The sequence below is a fragment of the Apis florea genome, unplaced genomic scaffold (assembly GCF_048593485.1).
Source record: "Apis florea isolate Af1SG1 unplaced genomic scaffold, ASM4859348v1 contig_3081_pilon, whole genome shotgun sequence".
Classification (NCBI taxonomy): Eukaryota; Metazoa; Arthropoda; class Insecta; order Hymenoptera; family Apidae; genus Apis; species Apis florea.
Genome location: NW_028256703.1, coordinates 4,372,830 through 4,396,043, shown reverse-complemented (window position 1 = coordinate 4,396,043; position 23,214 = coordinate 4,372,830). Strand labels below are relative to the sequence as shown.

Genomic DNA, 23,214 nt, shown 5'->3' with positions numbered 1-23,214 from the left:
GCAATTAAATTACTGATATAAATATACATTAAAATATATATATATATATGTATAATTAATATATAATTATTGTAGAAATTATAAATAGAAACATGTTATAATTTAAAGTATTAATAATTTTTTTGCTGTTTTTGCTTTGTATTTAACAATTATTAAACATAGTTATTTTAAAAATGAATAATTATTTAAATAATTTTTAATATCTTTTTATTATATTAATATAGTCTTAAAATTATTATCTTAATATTCGATATAAAATTTATTGATAATTAAAGAAATAAACGAATTAATAACGTATTAATCGTATTCAAATGCATCGAGAATCGATATTATCACGCGTCAATCTTCAATATATCGAATAGAAAGTATCGATATTTAAAATTCGATTATTTGAAATTCAAATAAAAAATTTTTTCGCCTCTCTATTAAAATTAAAATGAAGGAATTCAAATGTAGGAATTAAATAAAACAAATTTATCAGCTACATTATTTATGCATTATATTCTTAATGATAATGCTTAAACAATAGAGCAACAATAATAAAACAGCATTTCATATGTACATAATTAATAATCTTCCTGTTATTGTAACAAACATTAATTTTTATAATCTTGAACATTGCATGATGTATCTATGATGTATGTATAAGTCTATAAAATTTATATCTAAGATTTTTTATATCACGACATTCACACCATTTCACGTTTTCTTTATATTTTTTATTCCTTTATATTTCTTTTATTTATTTATGATGATAAATGAACATAATAGAAAATGGAGAAACAGATAAAAGAGGGTTGAGAAATCTATAAAAAAGATTTATATATTAGATATACAATCATCTAATAATAGTATTTAGCTATTATTATTCAGTATAATAGTATTTAGCTATTATTTCAGTTAGTTTTAATATTTTTCCTTTTGCTAATTCAGAAAAAATGCATATAAATGTTCGATTATGTTTACATAAAAATATAATATTAATTTTTGTTTAATTAGACTATAATAATAACGAAGACAATCATATTTTATTTTCAGAGTGATGCCGTATTCGATTTAATCGATATTAAAAAACGATAATATCACATGATTCTAAATTCTGTATATTCTTATAGAGAAATACAGAAATATAATTGAAAAAAGTGCTAAAATATTTTATACGGAAAATATTTTATCTATGAATTTTCATTTTATTTTATGGAATAGATTATTTTTTAACAATAAAATTTATATGTTACGAATAATAACTTTAACAACAAAGCTAAATTTATGAGCTTAAAGACAAATTTCAGTTTTATTAGTCCATTAAATACTAATGAAAGGCACAATAGTTGGTTCATTCATTTATAAATGTGGAAAGAGGGAAAACATTTGATATGAAAATTTGTCATTTGATCTACGATAAATTGCAATAAGAAATTCTCGTATTATTATATTCTTAAGCTATTAAAATAATTCAAATTTTTACAAAAAAAAAAAACAAATAATATTAATAAAGGTACATTATACAAATATCAATACGATTTGTTTTCTTATGCTTTTAATATTTGAAAGTCTCCTGATATTGAAACCAAAATTACTATCAACGTTCTCAATAGGCATTTGATAAATATCAAATATCATGATAAATATACAATTAGCATAATTATAATAGTAATTGACTAATTTTGGTTTTGCATAAATGTATATTTCTGTAATTTGCTGTAATGTATGTAATTTGCCTATTCATTTTTTTTGACTTTTATACTTTTCAATATACATATAATAATGATAATTGCCTTTTTCTTAAAAAAAAAAAAAACATTTAATTCAATTTCGCAGTGGATCCAAACTTTCCAACGAGAAATCGTCAGTATCAATTGATAAGCCCCTACTAAAACCATCCTGAAATATGTTAAATATTAACAATACCTATAAATGTACGTATCAAATATATTATTTATGAATTATACCTTCATTTCAAGTAATTTCTTATCTAAGAGACCGATCGCATTTTCTAATTCTTGTTGGCTAGGGTTAGAAATAGTTGTTGTAGCTCCGAATTCACCCATTTCAAATGGATCATTGAATTCACTTTTTGTGTTTACAGGTGGTGTGGGATTAAAAGGAATGCTACCAAATAAATCTTCTTTTACTCCATTTTGACGTCTTGAATCCTTTGCTTTTGGTGGTGGAGCCACTAAATGATATGAAAAATATGTAATAGACATTTAACTTTTATTACTAGAAATAAAAAATAATTAACTTACATAATGGTGGAGGACTAGTAGTACCATTGCTTTGTGAGAAAAAATTGGAATTCGAAGATACTTGACTATTTAGAAGATTATTATGACTCGTTTGATGATTCGCCAAACCATTAATCGCACTTTCATATGCTCTAGGATTGAAATCTTCCTCAAATTCATCCATCAAAAGTCCTTCCAATTTGGTACCAACTGATGGTGTAGGAGTAGGTTCATTTCTATTTATACAAAATCATTAAATAATAAATATTCTAAAATCTTAAAATACACTTATTAAAATATATATTTCTATATACCCCATAAAATTATCGTCAAACGTTTTTTCAAAACTTCTTGGAGGAACTGGAGGTGGTTGTTGAGATCCATTGGAAGTATTTCCATTGCTATCGTTGTTTAAACCAAGAGAAGATTTATTTCCCAATCCATTTACTTGCATTGTTTCATTTGTAGCCCCAGGCACGTGCAGGATATCCGGAAGATTGTGTTGTGACAAATATGCTGACACGTCAGCCTGAAGACGAGAAATTCTCATGAAATTATAATATAAGTTTAAAAAAATTGTTTAACATATTCTTTTCTAAATATACATGTTTTAAACTAACCGATCCTTTAATAGCAGCTATGTCTTGTAACCGCTGACGATATACGTTATTTTCATGTTCCAATCGTTTTATTTTTTGTTGCAATATCATGCAACGCCTTTGTGTTTCTAAATCTTTTCCAGATGTTTCTAAAAATCGCCTATAAGCTAAATCAAATGCTTGACCAATTGTCAACGTGATCTCTTCAGCTAATTTATCGCTAACAAAGACGAAACATGTATGTCTCTCGGCACCTTCTTCTTTTGCGATAAAGCTGAAGAATTTTTTTTCGCCTTTATCATCAGCACAGTATGATATTCTATGCAGTGGATACTGGTGCATAATCCGCTAGAAGGAAACCATTCAATTCAGAAACTTTATAAAATAATGATACATCAATATTACAAATATCAAAAATTTGTAATACTTTTGACGAAGTTTTAGTTTTAGGTTCTTGAATAGCAACTCCATCAATGCTTATAGTGAGTTCCACCTTTGGAGTCTTCGTACCTTCACTTTTCCTTAATTGTTGATTAAATTTCAATTTACAAATGGCTTCTTTAACAACTTCAATACCTTTGGGTTGATCCACTTCTGTGCTGCCCAAATACTAAAAAATATAATCAATGAGTGAGAAAATCAAAATATAAATAAAGAAAAGAAAATTTGTAACACTCAATGTACAAATATTGCATTGTACATTTTGTATTTCTTTTATATATATATATATTTGCATTATCATAAATCATTGCCTCATAATATCTGCTTGTCCGATATATAGAGAAAAGATATATACATATTATGACATCGAGATCAATGGTCAAGACGATATGTAACATCGACAACGTAATGCGTTCACGCAATTAGTAATTTGTAACATTAATTGATTTAGTAATTTTATCTTTAGAACGAACAAATTTTTTTTGACATATATAATTTTATCATCTATTATTTAATTCAAATCGCTAATGCATTTTTAGCATTGTGTTAAAAACAACATTATATTTCATAATGCGTGTTTATAATATTTCATAAAAAGATATATCAAAAGATACATTCAAAAATTACAAATTATAAATAATAATTGAAAGAAACCATTATATACAATGATGGTTAATAAGTTTTTCTTGATAGAATAACGAAATCTATTTATTCGTTATTTCGTTCGTTCTAACTTCAACTAGTTTCATTCCGGTCGCGCATATATCTATTCTTAATTTATAAAATATATCCAAAATATAATTATATAATTTTTTTATAAGTTATTGGGAAAAATTTCAATAAATTTTTCGCCTGCTAAATTGAATGTTTTTTCTTTGCTTTCGAAATTTAAAAAATGACGGCCTTGCCATGCTAAAATATCGATGATAAATAAACATAATGTTTATTTGCTTACAATTTATATTTAAGATTTGCGCTCAAACAAAATGTTAAATGACTTTGACGGAATGAATAATTTCCTCATATCTTTGTCGATACACGTTATCGGCAGAAAAAAAAAAATAGCAACTCCATTTGAGTAATTTGCGTAGATCAAGCGATCCAAGATTAGTTCCAGAAATTTTTGTTTAGTCTATTGAAGACTCAAGTTTATTTCTCTAATATATTAACTGTAATTTTCCACCATCCCTTTATAGATAATGACTAAGCAGGGCACCGTGATCTTGACATTTCGAGAAAGACTGATCTGGATAAATATTGATAACAATGTGGATAACATCGTGATCAGAATTTCTTTATTTTTTATTTACAATCTGCCGATTTTGTAACAGAAAACAATCTTACCACATTGCTATATTTCCATGTTACGATTTTGATATCGTTATTATGAAGTTTGTAGAGAATTATTTAAAGTTTCGACGAATAAATGATTTTTTTTTTTTTTTAAACGATTATTAAAATTGTTATATTTCTCTTCGTTCTCTAGCAATATAGGAAAGGAAAAACCTTTTTACCTTGACTAAGTAGGCGATGTGACCTTTTTGGAGTGCATCTGGTGGGTGTATCCAATTCCTATTCGTTCCTATAAATAAAAATTATCAATTTTACCGTTGTATCACCGCATGCAATCATAAAAAAAAGAAAATCTTCTCACCATTTTTGCTCGTTTGATTTTTACTATTCGCTGAATTCTGTGCCCATTTCAATAACGTTGAGTTTCTCATATTGTCGGCTTTTCAATGTGTTTCCTATTCACCGGCACCTGTAGAAGAATTCGATCGAAAAATTAAAAAGAATTATTCTTAATACTCGGAATCGTAGAGATTGTGAAAATTTCTATACGATGCAATATAATGCACGTTCGTTTTGGAGAAACATTTCCCCTCACTTGGTTGTATTTTGCGACGTAATTCGCATCGATGCGAACGAACACTTGGTCCTTAAATAGCTGCAAGGATCGTCCTCGACTCGTCTCTCTCTCTCTCTCTCTCTCTGGAGAAACTTATTACTCAAATAAGGGGAGAAAAATTTGGTTAGCAAGTGTTAATGAAGAGAGGAGGAACCATATAACGCTATAAATATGCTCAACCGGCGCATTGGATTGGTAAACCGCGTAAAACCGGCTTAAAGTGTAGACGATTGTTCGCCGTTCGAGAAGTCAGCCTTGGACACGAAGGCTAAATCCTTTCGCGTTTCATCATCTCGCACATGACACTATTTACACTTAACGACCACTGTGTATATTCAATTAAATCAGATGTGCATTGACGCGTTACTTAAAGAGCCACAGGAGTCTGTGGTTCAACGCGTTGTTGCATTCAACGCAACGTGCATCATTATCGATCGTTGCAACCACGCCTCGACTTCTTTATCAACGAGGCTGATCAACGCCTCGACGAAATTGGTTTCCAATCGAATCCCTTTCCGAGGCTACCATCTATTATTTCGCTCGAGCGGCCGGTTTCGAAGTAACTCGGGCAGAAAGAGGTTAACAAGAAAGAAGAAGAATTCCTCGTGTGTTAACTGAAAAATGAGCGCAATCACGATCTTGCTTTTGTGCGCGCACAGCGTGCCGGTTCACGCCGGTATCCTATACATTCTATTTGAGAAGCGTTTAAGCGTTGAAAAGTGGACGTTCGGATTTAATGCACGACTTCCTATTCCTCCCACGTAGCCATAAAGAGGTCGGACGAAACCGTTTGCCTGGCCCGTACGAGTATTGTGTATGTTGCTGTATGTTGCCGCGGTTTGCTACGCCACACCGCCGGAATGAAACCCGGAATGGTATGCCTTTCCGTGACTTGCCCTACCTTCCTTCACCTATACCATGATCCCTTTCCGTCCACCGACTCGCAGAACCACCTTCTTTGTCCTTCTCTCGAATCGCGTTTCAGCTCGCATGCATTCGTCCTACGCGTCGGCTCTTGCGATTCATGAGAACCGGGCCCCGCTATGGGCCGTTCTCTATGGGTGACACAATGATTTCCCATCGCTGTGCTCGTCACTCGAAAGCGAAGAACGTCAAATCGCTCGAAGGAAGAAAGAGACGAAGCGATCGAATGATCCGTTTGAATCTTAAAGAATCTTGCTAATTCTCTCTGCCAACCATTCGACAATGGAGAGTGTTGCAGGAAGTCTTGTGATAATTACCGCTTTGAAACTCACACTTTTACAATCGTGCTCACTCGGATCTCACAACTTCTCGCACATCGAATTATGCGAAGATGTATATATACTTGTTCGACCGCACGTTTCAATTGGCCGTTCGTACAGCAACACCTGTTGCGCGCGAACCAGCTTACACCATCACCTATACCCGGTGTTCCGTTCGAAACTTGGCTCGTGCTTGATATGGTATATCCCTTACGACGGTCTTCCTCGCCGATGGAAGAACAAAAAGAATCGGAAGCGAAAGAGTGCCAAGCGTGACACGCGCAGCTGTGCACGCACCACACAACGTGTACATCGTGTATCGTGTTTCATGCACGATAGGGGTAAGGGGTCCCTTTCACGAGGCTGAATGATATTTACGCGGATACGTCAAATAAATATCTGTTGGCAAGAGTGAAGAGAGGTTAACGGTGATCTGCCTGATCTATTAGGACTGAAAGTCCGTTCAAACTGTGTGCGAGCAGCCGCATACCTGAAATACATTACGTTAATTTACTTTACGAACGAAATCTAATATTAACTCGATTTTTACTTACGCAACAAACGTAATTGCGTGAAGATTTATTTTTATTTTTATTTACCATGCATACCATGTATTTACTGTTTCGTCATGTGTAGATATTTGTGTTCGACAAAGAAGGATACAAAGTTAAATTATAAATTCAAGCAAGAAAGAGGTTTTCTTATTAACAAAATGACACGATTTCAACCGATTTCACCAGGGAAAATCGTGAAGCATATACGAATCATCGAGACAAGTGGCTTTTTCTCGAATTCCACTCGAATAATGCGTGTACGATGCAAAGTATCGTATTACCAGTATCCAGTGTAGCAATGAGGACAGAGTGTATCTTTTCTAAACCGTTCGTTGTCGAACGAACATCTCTTCTTCTTCGTTCAACTTTCTTGCTTTGTGAAAAATTACAACGTTCAGGAATATTTTCTGCAGAAGAACAATGTACCGATCCTAGACTGCAAGGCAGTAAAGAAACCATTTACAAATCATTAAAATGTATAATTACTGAGAAGTTCCCGTCATGAATAATGAAAGAACGTTGGCGCATTCGAGAACGTAATCATGCGCGTACTCATACCCTGGATAATGTCAACAACTTTCGCCACCAATTTCGAACTGCGAAAGAATTCTCGATGATCGATGATGGAAACAAGCAACCTTCGTCGCATAGGTTTAATTGCGGCGCAGGTCTTCCTTTCTTCAATCAGTTTTTCGTCAATATTTTTACGATTTCGAATAAAATACCATCTTCTAACTGTATACATATCGTATATAAAACAATTCAATTAGATGACCGTTAGTAATGTAAACGCAATATAATATTCTCCACGATACATTGTAAAATCGGTCAAGCGTCAAAATTCGAGGGGTTTGGCCAAGTGAAGCGACAGGAACCAGGGAAGATAACGATTCGAAACATTTAACCGTTCCGTTTCTTAGTATTTCCTTTGTTTATTCCTTTCCCGAAGTGCTTTTTACTGTTGGATCTCGCTTTCTCACTATCCTTTGTCTTCTTCGTTTATTGGTAAAATCCTTTTCTCTCATATCAGTAGAATGATTTTTGTTGTTGCTGAAATTTCAGTTCTATTATTCTTCTTAGGAATAATAGAATAATAGCTTCTTCTCAAGCTTCCCAAGATACTGTCTAATCAAAATAATTGAGAAACCAAAAGAATAATCTCAGCTTTGCCAAGAGAAAGAATAATTCCATAGAAATTTTTAATTTATTAGACACTGACACCGTTTAAACCAATTTATTAGACACGAATGCAGCGTAGTTTTTCTATGAACCAACCCCAGTCAACATAGATATGAGTATGTTAATAACGAGTTGCATAACGTTCAAGGTGAGACTCTCCTACAGACACGTGATGTTTTAACATCGTCTATATCATCATTTGTAGTAGAATTAACCAATTAGCCAAGTTGTTAATTCAATCTGATCACAATCGATCAATCCTTATCCCTTGTTCAAGGATTTGTTTATTAAATCTCATATCTATCATTGGCACAGTTGTTCATTCCTGATAGTTACCGAGAAAAGTTTCTAATTTGAAAAGAGCACAAAAAAAAATTCATCGCAAAGTATTTTTAACTCTCATGTGAAACCGAACGTGAGATCATTAGCGCGTGAAACGGGTGAAGAGAACGAAAGAGAAGAAAAAGAAAAATAAAAAACGCAAGATCTTACATGTACCTTTCGCGAGTCATTAGCCGAAGAATCGAGCGCCATTCTATGATCAACCATACATTCAACAAGACGAACCATAATTGCCACTATTTTTCCAACGGATGAGGATAATTAGAAATTGCTTGGACGCACTTTCTCTCGGACTTCTGACAACACGAATAATTTTAGCTGATCTATTTGCAAAAAAAGAAAAAAGTATCAAGTATGGATTGCAATCATATTCGATAAAAAAAAAGGAATATATATATATATATATTTAGCCTTCGAATAAATCGACGAACGAATCGTTCTATCGACTCGAGACGATGCATCTTTTTCTTCTTTTTTTTTTTTTGCTTTCTAATGGCAATGTGGAAACTCATTGTCCCAATTAAATCCGTTTCTCACATTTCGATTGAAAAGATATCTTTGTTCTCGTGAACAGCAATTGTTAAGTAACATAATTATTACAACAAGTCGATGATTCTCTAATAATTAAAAAATTGTGTGCCCTTTTCTTTTCCTTGCTCTATATGGCTATTTAAACATTAGTCATATTCTTCTCGGTTATCATTACTGTGGTCACCATGCGAGTATTGTATTACGAGTTCCTAGTCATATAGGACGTTGAAAAAAAGCGAAGATAGAAATTTAATGTTCTTTCAATAACTGCAAATCATTGCATAATGCGAGCGATCATTACTGTTATATATTTCTATGGATGAAAAAAATCTAGTTCATGCGAGCATTTTTCTAAACGATGTTACGGAAATTCTTTGTGACGAGATTATTGCATCATTTAATAGTTATTTAATTGCGTCGATAAAAAATTAAATAAAGGCGCCGATCAAGTTATTATCATTCGATTCAATTCTATAAGACGCAACGTGCTCTTTTTAAGCGCCGACCTCTGACATTATTTTTTTCATATCGAAACCTCTTGGCACCGATACGAGTCTAGTCTATGCATATGCAGAAGGATTATCTCTATGATTTTTAGATCTATTTATTATCAATTAGAAGCTATCGATAGTTTTTTTATATTTTCCAGTATTTCAATTTAAAATCATTAAAAATTCTGAATATGAAACTACAAAGACACGAAATATACGACGCATTTTATTTTTAGAATTATCTAAATATGCGATGTTTATACTTAAATATGTACCGGAAATGACAAAATCTGATAAATTCCTAAAAAAAACGCAAAATCACGACGGACTATTTTCATGGAAAAAAAAAAATAAAAAAATAAAAAAATAAATAGCACAACGCTGATAGAAAGTAGAACGTATAAAAGAATCGAGGATTTCACTTACAAAGAACATAACGTAATCTTGCTCTGTATACCTTTCGAATAATCATAATGTTGGTCAATGAAAAGTGAAACTGTAAACGTGCCTCGTTTTTTTTCTTCTGTATTGAGAAGCATTGCTTCCAATGATCCGATCCGTTTCGATTCAGATGCATTAAGTTGCAAGGACAACTGTTGCGATCTCAACGGTTAGAAACGGATCACGCACGAACGACGACTTTCGAATCAAGAATCTGCACGAGCAAATTTCAATTTGAACAAATCGCAGCTAAACAAATAGTAAACGAAATTTATGAAATTGCATCTATATATAAAACAAGAAAATAAAAAATGCAATTGCGATGAAATTTTAAAACTTACCCTATACGTTCTGTTTATCACGTATATCCAGAAAAATTAGACTGGGGATTGCACGCAACACATGCCCACGATCGAGATCGATTCGCAAAGTAAGTAAGAGGGAACAGCGATGAGTCCACGAGCAAAAGGGAGATATTAAAGAGAAAAGGAAGAAACAAAAACACTGAAAAAAACGCGAACCGCTCAACGGCTCATGGTGGACTGATCGGCGCGCACGTTGATTAACCGAATGAAACCGAATGAAGTCGAGCAGACAAGCTTGGAAGCAGCGAATGCTATTGGAGGGGACCGAGTGCAAACGATCTCAACCGACTCGACTGGCGGAACCAGTCGTGGGAGTCGAATCGGTGTTGGTAGATTATTCGGTAGAATGAGAAGGCCTGATAGGTGGTGGTACCAGCCACGGTCGAGACCATGGTCCTCTATCCTCATCTACTTTCGTTCGAGTTTCCGAGTGATTGCCATTAAAGATTCTATGATACCGTTTATCCTTCTATCGTTTATACATTTTGTCCATTCACTCTTCATCAATCGTAAAAGCTATTGTCACTGTTAACTGAAACATTGATGTTAATTGTTAGAGTTGGATAAAGAATTTCATCTTCTTTGGAGAATAAAATTATAAAAATTTGTTATAACGGGAGGATAGAAGGAAATAAGAAAAAAATTTTAAATAAAAACGGAATAGAAACAGAAGCGAGATCAGCGATTGCAGACGTTTCAATAGAATGAGAAGGGATAAGAGGATGGCGGTACCAGCCACGATCGAGACTCGAGACCAAAGCCGTCTATCCTCTTTTACTGTGGAACATCGAGGGCGAAAGATGTATTCTTGTGACGAGATCCATTTATATCCCTCTAACCTATCTAATTTTTCTGTAATCAATCCTGCAACCGCAATTAATTTAATTTTCACAAGATCGAGCGTAACACAATATCACGAATCGAAGGACATCGATTCGCATTCGTATGTTCCATTATTCGGGGCTTTTATTCGGTGAATAGACACGAAGATCGTCCATTTCCGAGGTTTTATGAAATTAAGAGAAATTTAGGACGAGACTTTACAACAGGATGCTTGTGCTATATTTGTGTGCGTATGTAACACGTATCACGTTAAACTGCGATATATGGACTCGTCTTACCTTCTTTGTATCTAAAAAAAAAAAAAAAAAAACTGCGGACGTAATTGTTTGTGCGTGAGAAAATAATTCCAAATTACAAAATCATCGAACGTATAAAAATAGCTTGGAGAGTTTAACACGAATAAATATTTTCCACGCGAATAGATCCAGAAATGGAATCTCACAATGAAGAATATTTTGTCGATTTTCCTTTGTGAAACTCTTACATGTAATCACACCGATCATACTTCCTCCTTGGAATTTTCACTTTCAATCGTCAAAATTAAAAGTATCTCTGGAATAACAAGAATAAAAATTAAAAATTAAGAAAGATTAAGAAAGTTAAAAGATATAAAGATATTTTTCACTTTAAAATTAATTAATAATTAAATTGAGCGATTCAATGCTAAATTAATTTCTTGGAATTTCCAAAGAGTAGACGTAATATCATACCTTGACGGAAAAAAAAAAAAATAACGTGATAAAATATTGTTAAAAGAAAAAAATCCGCTTATTGTTGCGCGAATTGTTAATGTTTCCCTCATGCATAGGAATTGGATGAATACCATCATGAAACTGATGTGAATGTGAACACAAAAGAAGTCAACAGGTTTTAGCTATGATTCAGCATCAGTAAAAGAACCGGTTTTTTTCGCATATATCTGTTCATTCATTATACAATCAAATAGAAAAAAAAATGATTGCACAATTTTTGTTTTGATCATCTGCCATCCTCGAATGTTATTTTTAGGCTGCATTCTTCATTTCAATTAATGCGTATAATGAATCTACTATGAATCTATGATTCAATATATACTTATATATATATAAAAGTATATGTGAGTGTAGATAAAGCAATTTTCGACTTGATAATCTTTTTGGAACTTTCTCGAGTTCCGGTTTCACTACTGGCCACATCGGACAATACTACGATTGCTAGTGAACTCGTCTTGGACGATGGATACGCGCGAAAGCAGGGAAAGTATATCTCAATTCACTATGCTTGACATACATATTAATGGAGACGAATTCTTTAAACATCGTTGATATCATGCTCAAGAAACTCAATGATGGTTAAATGAAAAGAATATCTAGAACTGTAAAAGAAAAAAATTCATTAAAAAGTTAAAAGTTCAAGAAATTTTGAAAGAATAAATTTCAATATTGTGCATTAATTCTATATAATAATAATAATACAATATTTTATACGACATTGCATAAATTCTTTCTACAATATACGCCTACCTGATAAATATCATAAAAGACAATTATTATGCATATCACATATGCATGAATCCAAATGATAATTAGTAATTAACAATCATTATCTATATACTAACAATATATATTTAGATACTATGCTTAGTTTTCTTTTTTACTTACAATATTATCTATAAATTTGTTAAAAAAATAAAAACCATTTGAAATTTATTGAATATTCAATCCGTTTAATTTAAATGGTTATTTTATAGACCCGCAATTCTCTTCCTTCACGGAAGAGAGAAGAATGAAATTGATAGATTCATGACATATAATTTCTGCGTCAACGATTTATACTCGAAGGTTATTTAGAAAACAGTGTATTTCTATAAAGATAATTCTTTATATATACATAAACAAATCTCAAAATATTTAATGTAATACAAGATTATAAAATATGGAAGAAGAAATTTAAATCTTAAAAATTGCATTACTTTGTTTTTATTTTTATAATTGGAAAATTTTTTAAATTTTTATAAAATCAAATAACCGTAGAGATTATAATAGAATCGTATACAATTATGAATCCATGTATACTATTTGTAAATAACCGTAAATTATAATAGAATCGTATACAATTATGAATTCGTGTATGCTATTTGTAAAAAAGTTGAGAGAGTAATCGATATATCAATAGTTAAGTTGTAAATACGATTTTCATGTTTGTAACGGGCGATACTCTAATTCTAGATACTAGCACATTTTATTCCGAATCATGGGTTTTTTCACAAGGTATATTTTGTTACAAGGTTTCCATTTAAGAATGTCTTTGCAAGAACACGATCGTGGAAAATTACATTCTTCTCATATGCTATACACACAATTGATTAATTTCTTTGACTATGCTCTTGACTGCTAGCAATCATTTTGTTTATTATTTTTGATATTTATACAACGTAATGAATAAAACGATAATCATTTTTAAAATTTAGAAAAAACTTCGTGTATAAAATGTTAGAAAAGAATAATTTCACAAAACATTTTTTATAATACTAATTAATGATGTAGTATTTAGTCACGTATTGCATCCAGAATCACTTCCGTGGTATCGTTATACAAGACACGTATCTTAAGCTGCAGTATTCAAGTGTGAATAATTATTCAGCGACAAGTTGCGTTTCATAAAACGCGATGTAATTAGAAAATTATGAATATTAAAATAAAACTTGAGAATCTCCGAATGAACAATTATTAACAAATTTCTTCATTTTCAATTTCAATCATTGTTCATATTTTATGATAAGAATTTTTGAAAAGTAGCATCATCCTTCTTTGGATAAAAATATCAAATTCAATATATGCCTATGTGTTTAAGAATTATTGAAATATTATTGGAGCATCTTTTTATAGAAATAATGCGCAGTTATTTGTACATAAGCATGCATGTCAACATGACTCGTGGTTACAAGAGAGACAAGACGAAAACGACAACGTCTGCTTCTCTTGCTCTGTGACTTTCTCACAGTGCCGTAGCTAGTTTATATTGTAGAGGGTTATTAAAATTTTCCAACTACGTAATTATCTTGTCTTTGTTTTCTTCCAATTCTTTTTTTTATAAAATTATCATAAGATTTATCTTTTCTTCTTCTGACAACAATGAAATTATCAAGTTTATCGAAGATGAATTAAAATATAAAGAATAAAAAATCACATTTATACGAATGCAAAACTCGAAGGATTTTTATTTATTCTTTTTTAAAAATAAAATATAAATCTGAACTTTCTTTTAGAACTTTCTAAAAAATTTATTTATAAAAGAAAAGAGAAATTCCAAAAAATCTTATTTATTTAAAATAAAATATACTTCTGTTTTGAATTTCTGTATTCTTAATGAAATAAATTGCTAAAACTACAATCATTTGCAACTATTTGTTTCACTTTGCATTTATTTATTTATTTTTTTTTTATTTTTTGATTGCATCATATTTTATTAAAAATCTTAATCGTATACTTCAATTGATCAAGTAATAAATGTGATTTTGTAAAATAGAATTAATAGACTTACGAAAAGTATAATAATAATATAGCTGAAAGTTATCAATATATATATATATACACTTTATAAATTCTTTTACGTAACTACAATTACACATTAGTTACACATTTTGAGATTATTGCTATTGGTCGATTATTATTTTTGATGATAAATTTCAAAATACATAAACATGTATGTACATTTGAAAAAAATATATGTTTATATCAAATTTAATCGGTTCAAAGATTATTGAATAAAAAGGACTTGTCTCTTTATAAATATATCCTGAAATCAAAATATTTTTTAATATTATTATATTTATAATATATGAATTAAAAAAAAGAATATATAGTAGAATAAATAATGAAATATTTAAAAAATAATAAAAACAGATGAAATGAATGAAAAGGGGTAATATTCCGAGAGAATGACATGTTCTCCTGAGGACGACAGGCATTCAGTGAATTATTCTTCGAAATGATGTGAATCGAATCTTTCCAACTATGCACTGGGTGACTTCTTAAAAACTTTAACTTTTTGCAAACTTCTTTTGTAAATTCTACATTGAATTCTACATTAAATATTTAAATTTATTGCAGATAAATTATAAAAAAAAAACATAAAAGATAAAAATTGATAATAAGATCAATTGAAAGCATAAGAAAGTTGTATCATATTAAGAGCGGTAGTGATTTGCACGGGTCAGAAGTGGGCGTTTGTATGATATGAAAAATTATCTGCACTCGGCAACGTGTGTAAATTTATTAAACGATAAGTACGGTAAACAGTCTCTCTTGCTATAAGCAATGGAAGCATTTCATTGAATTAGTTACAACGAAAAGGGAACTTGCACGTACGTACCGTGCATTTGTCGTGACATCAGATACATTTTCGCCGTACGAATACAAAATAAGTTAACTGTGATATGGCTACGGTGAACGTGTTATAAAAAGTTTAAAATGTTTTTATGACGTTTTGTGGTATCTACAGGACACCACATTCCCACTATGTCCTTGAATTAATTCACTATATGACATCAGAAATTTGATTTATCCGTTGAACCATTTCTGGTGTTTACATTTTTAAATTATCAATATTTCAAAGTTTGTGAAATTATTCGGTAACATGACAAATAAAATAAAATTTCAACATTATATTTATGAAATTTATTTTCCCAAATAATTGTCATTTGTGCATTTCTAACATTGGAGAATGAGTAATTAAAAGTTCACCAAATAAGATGCGCAAAACAGTAGCACTTAAGACAAAGAAGCGCGAATCGATAGTGTTTGAAATCCTAAACACCGCAAGTCACGTGAAAAACAGAAAGCGCGAAGAGGAAAAATGTTTTCACCAGAAATATGCTATGAAATATGTCATGAAATAATCTATGATCACCTTTCTGTTAAAGGAGCGTTGCATTTACTAGCGTTGTCTAGATCATGAGTAGAAGTTTATGTTTGTCTGTGTTCTTGATCTACCCTACTCTATCTCTTGCCTTTCGCTATTTCGTATTTGTTCGTATCGCGTAAAAAATGCCAAAATAGAAAGTCTCATGCCTCTAATTTAAAAACACTTTTGTTATTTTCTCTTTTTCTCTTTCCATAAATACCGGTGTGAGACAATGAAAAAATTAAAAAGAGTTCCATTCTTTTTAGACTATAAGATCATTCTATAATTGAATATTTTCACTCACCGACAGCGATGAATTATTGTACAACTCGACAATTGACGTTTCTACACTGTCGTCAGCTTTCCCTGGATATAATCCACCTGTTCCGACAACACAGAACCCACCAATGCGAATAGAAAAAAATCTGTTTCAGAGTCAGGCGGGCCTACCGAGTAGATAGCTCCCTCTACGAATGAGACATACATTCGCCGCCATGTCTAATCGTTTGAGTAGCCATATTTATTGTTATATGGCGGCATGTTTCAAACATGCTTAAGTGAATTATTGTAACAATCTAAAAATAAATTATATATAAAATATACTTTTTGTCTTAAAATATAATTCAAATATTCATTGCTATATTTATTCGTATCTTCTTATTACATTTTCTTGTATCAAAGAAAAATTCTAAAGAGAATAATTTGCTCGTTATATAAAATTTTAAAAATATTTCTTCTATTATTTACTATGTAAAATATAAAGTGATTAGGCTAATAATTTTTTAAAAAATGTCATACTATTTTTATTGCATATTAAAAAAAAGTAGTTTATAAATGCCCTTGACCGTTTTAACGCGGACAGAACTGTTAGTTGCTCTAACATTCAACATGGCCACCTGATATGTAGCAGACGATACAGGTGGTATGAAAAATTGTAAATAAAATTCAGTTTTACTTTTAATTATGAGTGGACGTGTGCAGAAAGAAAGTGGCGATGAATCTGATCGTATTGAAGATGCAGTGGATCCTAGAGTGCAGGTAAACCAATGTATTCTTATAAGAATAATTTATAGACTTCTAAACCTAGCTACTTGTGATATTGACATTTCCACGTTGCCTTAAAGTAAAACACTTAAATAAAATATCTTATTTTTTATAAAAATTACATCTTACTTATTCAAATGCTTAATATTTGCATATTTACTATTAAAAATTCGATATTTTTCTGTATGTATACATTTTTTTTCTATATTGAAAAATAGTTATATTTTTGTTAAATTTTTGATTATTCATTCATTTTATGATTAAGAGTAAATCAATTCTTTTCATTAATTCAAAAACTAATATTATACATTTATAATATTTTATTATATAGCATAATATTTTTTAATTATAATTTATATTAAAAATTTTATCATATTATAATTTCATAAAAAATATTATTTTAGATTGAACTTGAAAGATTAAATACTGCTACTGATGATATTAACAAACTTGAAGTTGATTTGGATGTAAGTATAATTATTAAAGTTTATATATTGTTATAGATTTTATATTTTTTATACAAATAATTTTTTGCATTGTAATGAATTAAAATAACTATCTCCCTCTTTGGAGGATTAAATTAGTAGTAAGTTTTGAAACTGGGTGTGATTACATTTCATTGAGGTGATTGCTGTAAAGTGTATGAGTAAATGGATAATGGCTTCAAAGATCATCTTATGGTCATTTATAACATGGTCTAAAGAAACACTTTATGATTTGAAATTCTATGTCTATCCAATTTGTTAAAGTGAATAAAAATGTTTAAAAATATGAACTATACTTCAATGATTGATTATTCAATAGATTTTTATTTTCAGGAAGCAAGAGCAACTTTTAGGGAATTACTTTGTGAATCTACATTAAAAATTGATAGCTTAGCTAAGAAACTTGGTACATGTATTGATAAATCTAGGCCATATTATGATGCTAGATTTAAAGCAAAAGAAGTAAGAATTATTTTTAATTAATATACTTATAATACATTTTATATTTGTTAAATTAATGTATATTTCAAGGCTTTACATGAAACACAAAAGGCTGCAATTAGATTTGAAAGAGCCAATAGTCAGCATGCAGCAGCAAAAGAAATGGTTTACTTAGCTGAAGAAGGATTAAGAACAGAGGGAAGATGTTTTGATCATGCTTGGCAGGTAATTTTTATATTATATAAAATTCTTATTGGAAATTAATGAAATTAATGAAATTTTTTATAGGAAATGTTAAATCATGCAACTGCCAGAGTTAATGAATCTGAGCATGAACGAGCTTTATCAGAAGCAGAACACAGACATACTACTGCTCTATATCATAAAGCAGAACATGAAGTTCAAAGATTACAACGTGAACTAAAACGTGCAATTGCTAAATCTAGGTGTGTGTAATTAATGTGTATTTATTAGAACTTAGTAATATTGAATGATTTTTTAGTTTATTTAATAATGCATGGAATGTATTGCATTTATTTGATATAATATATATACCTTAATTTTAGAATCTAATTTTAGAATTTTCTTGCTCCATGATTTTAACATTTTTGTTTATTTTCTTCCTATATCAATATTAATGATTTATGTTTTTATTCTATGTTATGTTAATTTTATATAGATATTAGAATATTTATGTCTTTTGGTTTATATTCATGTTGGCAGTATGGGTGCACGTCGCAGCTTGCTTCTGATAAACAGTATCGCCTACAGGCACAACTTGCTCATGTTGTAAGTAGGATAGAAATTATTTTTTTATTTTTTTATACAATATTTATTTTATATGTCTGCTATTCATAAATCCCCTTTTGACAATTTATTTTCTAATTTATCATCCTGTTTTTATGCACGAATTATATTCTTATAAAATATTTCATAGACAAAAATTTTGTTTTATTAAAAAATGCTTTGTATGATATTTATTTTATAGCATATAATTAAAAATGAATTTAATAAAAATATCAAGTTTTTCTGAAATGTAATATAAATTTTATTAATCTTTAAATAATTTATTATATAGGCCATATTACGAAATGAAAGCGCATTTTAATCAAATGTTGGAAGAACAAAAATTAAGAGTAAGTGCATTAGAAAGATCAGTTGGTGAAGCTAAAATGACGTATGCAGAAGCACTCAGAAATTTAGAAAAAATCAGCGATGAAATTCACAGGGTATAATTGCTTTTTATTATTTAAAATCAGAATATTCTTAGATTGAAATAAAATATTATTTCTTACTTACAGACTAGAAAATATGATGGAGCGGATGATTTTGATAAATCTTCGAGAGATACCATTGACCAACAACCTTCTTTACAACCCAATACAACAACTTCAACTGATTCTAGCGTTACTGGATCACCCGATAGTACAGATTATACTAGTGATGAATACTTACGCCTTCCTGATAAGATGAGTCCTAATACACAATGCCCTGTGCCTACAAGAGTAATTATATTTTATAATATCAATAAAATATATCATATAAAATATATATAAATGGATTTTTTTAAATATATTAATAATTTTTGTATATATTTTTATTCAGATCGATAGAGAGCTTTCTTCTGAATATTTGGGCCTAAGCAATTTGAATCTCTCATCCACAGAACCTCGAAAATATATAAAGCGAGACCGTCCAAAAAGCATTGCAGCAACTGATACAAAACATATCATAACGCTAAATCAGACAAGTTCTTCAACTTCAAGATTATCAGACTTATCAAATATTCTTTCTCCTATAGAAAAACGAGTAAAAATACAAACACCAGTAGATACAAAAAATACTAATACTACAGTACAAAATGGAGAAGAATGGACAGAAATTAGTTTAAATAATTCTCCAGACGAGATATATTACAATAATGAAGTATATTCTGATGATGAAGATCAAATTCCTTATAAACCATTACCAATGGACTTAAGTCCGGAAAGTAATAATCCACCTGTTAATGGTGCAAATATTGAATCATTCAATGAATTATCTAGTCGAAAAAAATTAGTAACTCAAAAATCATTACCTACTATGCCAAAAGGAAACGAAATTAGTTTAAGCAATGAAAAGAAAATAGAAGTAACAAGAAGTCCATCAATAAAAAATAAAAGTAAACTTGATACTAGTTTAACTAATTGGATAACCAGAAGTTCTGCTGGTAGTGAGGCTAGCGGAGGCAGTTCAGGTAAATATATTCAGCAATATACATTTTTTAAAATATGTATAATGGTATCACATATAAATATCAATTTTTTTTAAATTGCTGTAGCTAATTCGAGTAGAAGACAATCTCTTGATATGTTATGGAGTGCCGGCACGGGAGAAAAAGTAAAAGAGTTTCTCAATCATGGAATGATGATATTGAACATATCTAGCCTTACAGATCGACGTTCTAACGAGCCAAAGATAGTAGATAGGGATAAGGAAAAATGTGAAAAATCTGAAAAAGTGGAAGGAAAAGGAAAAAAAGTTCCTAGTCCATTGGAAAAAACAATGACCTATCTTAATGCTGATGAAGAAACATCCGATAGTGAAAGTTTAGCAAGGTATCTATTTTTTTGTAAATATCTTATTACATTATGAATTACATTATTTCTTCTTCATTAATCCAATTACATAAAAATTTTACAATTAGTGTGGAAATGTTAACGGAGGATCAGATTTCTTCACTTATGATGGAACCTGACATGAATCAAGTATGTCAAGAAATTTTAGGAACACCTTTAGTTGAAGTGTGTCCATTATTGCAACAATTGCAACAACAACAATAGCACTACTTTTCTTGACATTAATGATTTAATCGAGTCGAAACAAAAAAATAATAGAAAATGTTCAGAAACTATAATAAAAATGACAAGGGATAGCTTTATTTATTATTAAAATTAGTGCAATTAATTCCTGCACTTTTATTATATGTATATGATAGAAACAGAAGATTTAATTTTCGAGCATGGATCTTTTTTTTCTATTTTAAAGAATCATCGTGATTTGAATCGCTTCATTAAATTGTTATATACAACAATTGCATGTCATTTGAATGATACATAATTTGTAAATATGATAAACATTCATAAAGATTTTAAATAGCGTATATTTAATTTTTATTATTGATGTGACTATCATATTGAATTTATTTACATATGATATTTAGTATATCTTATCAAAATTTAATCAGTAAAAAGACGACATTTAGAGAGTTTTCAATAATTGTTACATAAAAATTATTATTTCGTTCGTTTCGCTCATATAAATATGTTGATGTACCTGTAAAATAATAATAAGAGAAAAAAAGAGAAATGAAGAAAGTAAAATTTCTCATAAAGTTTTTAGATTAAAGATCCACCGATAGAAAATCTTTTGTCTCTCTATGTTAAGAGTACAACTGTATAAGCAATTCATTTTTTATATTGCTGAATATGCAAGAGCAAATGTCAGTCGAAAATTAAGATATAATAATTATAATCTTCTTCAAAGTGCTAAGTAGAATTTATTAGATAAGAGGATATGATTCTAAATAGAAAATTGACGGCTTTGATAAGCATGATATTCCAGATACCAAGCTTTAATATAATTGTAATAATGTTCATCTACCAAAGCTCAGCAGAACATTTTTAAAGAATCTTTCTTTAATTCTGATAATGAAGTATATAATATTTATTACTATGTACCTTATAGTTAACAAAATATGTAAATCATAATTGATATATTTGAATAATTGAATTATGCATTTAGACAATCTAACTATGAAGCAGTTTTAATGCCTATTATTTAATTATTAATTAGTAAATATCTAAATATAATTTGTAAATTTATTTTATAAAAAGATTATTAAGATTAATTCTAAATTTCTCCTGTTATATATACAATTAGATATGTAATTAAATGAATTTAATATTTGGAAAAGTTGGATTGTTTAATTGCATTAAAAAGTAGTCTATAAAAGATGCATGCAGTATGCCATTTAAAAAGAGTAATATATATAAATATGTATATGTATATATATACATGTGTATATGTACATTTATATGTATACATATGCAGATATTATTTATTTTTATTGCATAATTTTCTGTAAACAGTATTTGTTAATACTATATTAAATAAGATTAACAGATTTTTCTATGAAGAAATAAAATAGGTCAAATAGATGACCTTATTACATGCAGAAAGCTATACCAAAGATAAATAAAATACAATTTAAGATAAACAAATAAGTGCAATACAAATTTTTGATAGTGATTTAATCAGGTCATTTCTTTTTTAATCTTACAAAATTTGAAATTAAGAGTATGATAAATTCATATTAATTGAAAATTTCTATTCCACTACTATTTATCATGACATTATATAATTTATATGTACATATATATAAATTATATGTAAAAAAATGTATACCTTTTAATGACAAATATTTTTTGAAAATAATTATTTTTAAATATTTCTTTTGAAAAATTTGATAAAATTTTTTAATACATTTAGTTCTCTACAAAAGAATAAAAAAATAAAAGATATATTAGTTCTTATTCGTTCTATTACAATATAGTTATAATTATATAAAGTTATATAATATAATTATAATTATATTATGTTAAAATTATATAATTTTATATAAATTGAATTATTAAATCATGCAAAATTTTTTAATAAATTAAAATACGCGCGCGCACATAAAATGTGTTACAAATAAACTATTATATATTGAAATATTTGAAACCATTGCCGTCGAAACTTATATAATTATATTGTTATCTTGCAAGTTGAAAATAATCATGCTCTTAAATATTTTATTAAATATTTTTTTGCCTAAAATTTAACGATAATAATGTTGCATATAATGCAAGCGCGTAACTTGCGTAATAGTGATTGTAAATATATAACATTGTATATGTGATTGTAACTATGTATATATATTATCATCTTCATTAAAATACGGTTGCAGAAATACATAGCTAATGACAAATGTATTACCTATGTCTATGTCTTTCGTATCTTCTATTTCATTTTTAATATTTTTTTTTTTTAATAAATTGAATTTTATCAATAAAATTAAATTGAACTAATATTAATAAAAAAAACTTGATTTTTTAATTGTTCAAATATTATTCGAATAAAATATTTGAATAAATAATTTATATATCCTTA

General features: G+C 29.3%; 2 protein-coding genes across 6 annotated transcripts; one reads left to right on the top strand and one right to left on the bottom strand.

Annotated features, from left to right (window-relative positions):
- Positions 1 to 473: 473 nt before the first annotated feature.
- LOC100872223 (PTB domain-containing engulfment adapter protein 1) lies at positions 474 to 16,520 on the bottom strand. Of its 4 annotated transcripts, none has more exons than XM_086908968.1 (10): positions 10,301 to 10,543; positions 10,027 to 10,208; positions 4,923 to 5,030; positions 4,783 to 4,850; positions 3,255 to 3,437; positions 2,849 to 3,175; positions 2,543 to 2,757; positions 2,250 to 2,464; positions 1,953 to 2,179; positions 474 to 1,884 (listed from the first exon to the last, which is right to left on the bottom strand). In XM_086908968.1, exons 3-10 carry the CDS (start codon positions 4,990 to 4,992, stop codon positions 1,810 to 1,812), a joined length of 1,380 nt encoding a protein of 459 aa, XP_086765094.1. In that variant the 5' UTR covers positions 4,993 to 5,030; positions 10,027 to 10,208; positions 10,301 to 10,543; the 3' UTR covers positions 474 to 1,809. The 4 variants fall into 4 exon arrangements, with proteins under 4 accessions (XP_086765094.1, XP_086765095.1, XP_003694775.1 ...); XM_086908969.1 differs by having other exon boundaries at positions 10,027 to 10,173; XM_003694727.4 differs by lacking the exons at positions 10,027 to 10,208; positions 10,301 to 10,543 and adding an exon at positions 16,356 to 16,520.
- Positions 16,521 to 16,920: 400 nt separating this feature from the next.
- LOC100872100 (uncharacterized) lies at positions 16,921 to 20,954 on the top strand. 2 transcript variants are annotated; one of them, XM_003694726.4, is made up of 11 exons: positions 16,921 to 17,089; positions 17,500 to 17,562; positions 17,914 to 18,042; positions 18,112 to 18,246; positions 18,310 to 18,467; positions 18,745 to 18,810; positions 19,100 to 19,250; positions 19,323 to 19,526; positions 19,627 to 20,257; positions 20,342 to 20,618; positions 20,708 to 20,954. In XM_003694726.4, the coding sequence occupies exons 1-11, from the start codon at positions 17,015 to 17,017 to the stop codon at positions 20,841 to 20,843; spliced, it is 2,025 nt and encodes a 674-aa protein (XP_003694774.1). In that variant the 5' UTR covers positions 16,921 to 17,014; the 3' UTR covers positions 20,844 to 20,954. The 2 variants fall into 2 exon arrangements, with proteins under 2 accessions (XP_003694774.1, XP_012343483.1); XM_012488029.3 differs by lacking the exon at positions 18,745 to 18,810 and having other exon boundaries at positions 16,930 to 17,089.
- Positions 20,955 to 23,214: the final 2,260 nt, after the last annotated feature.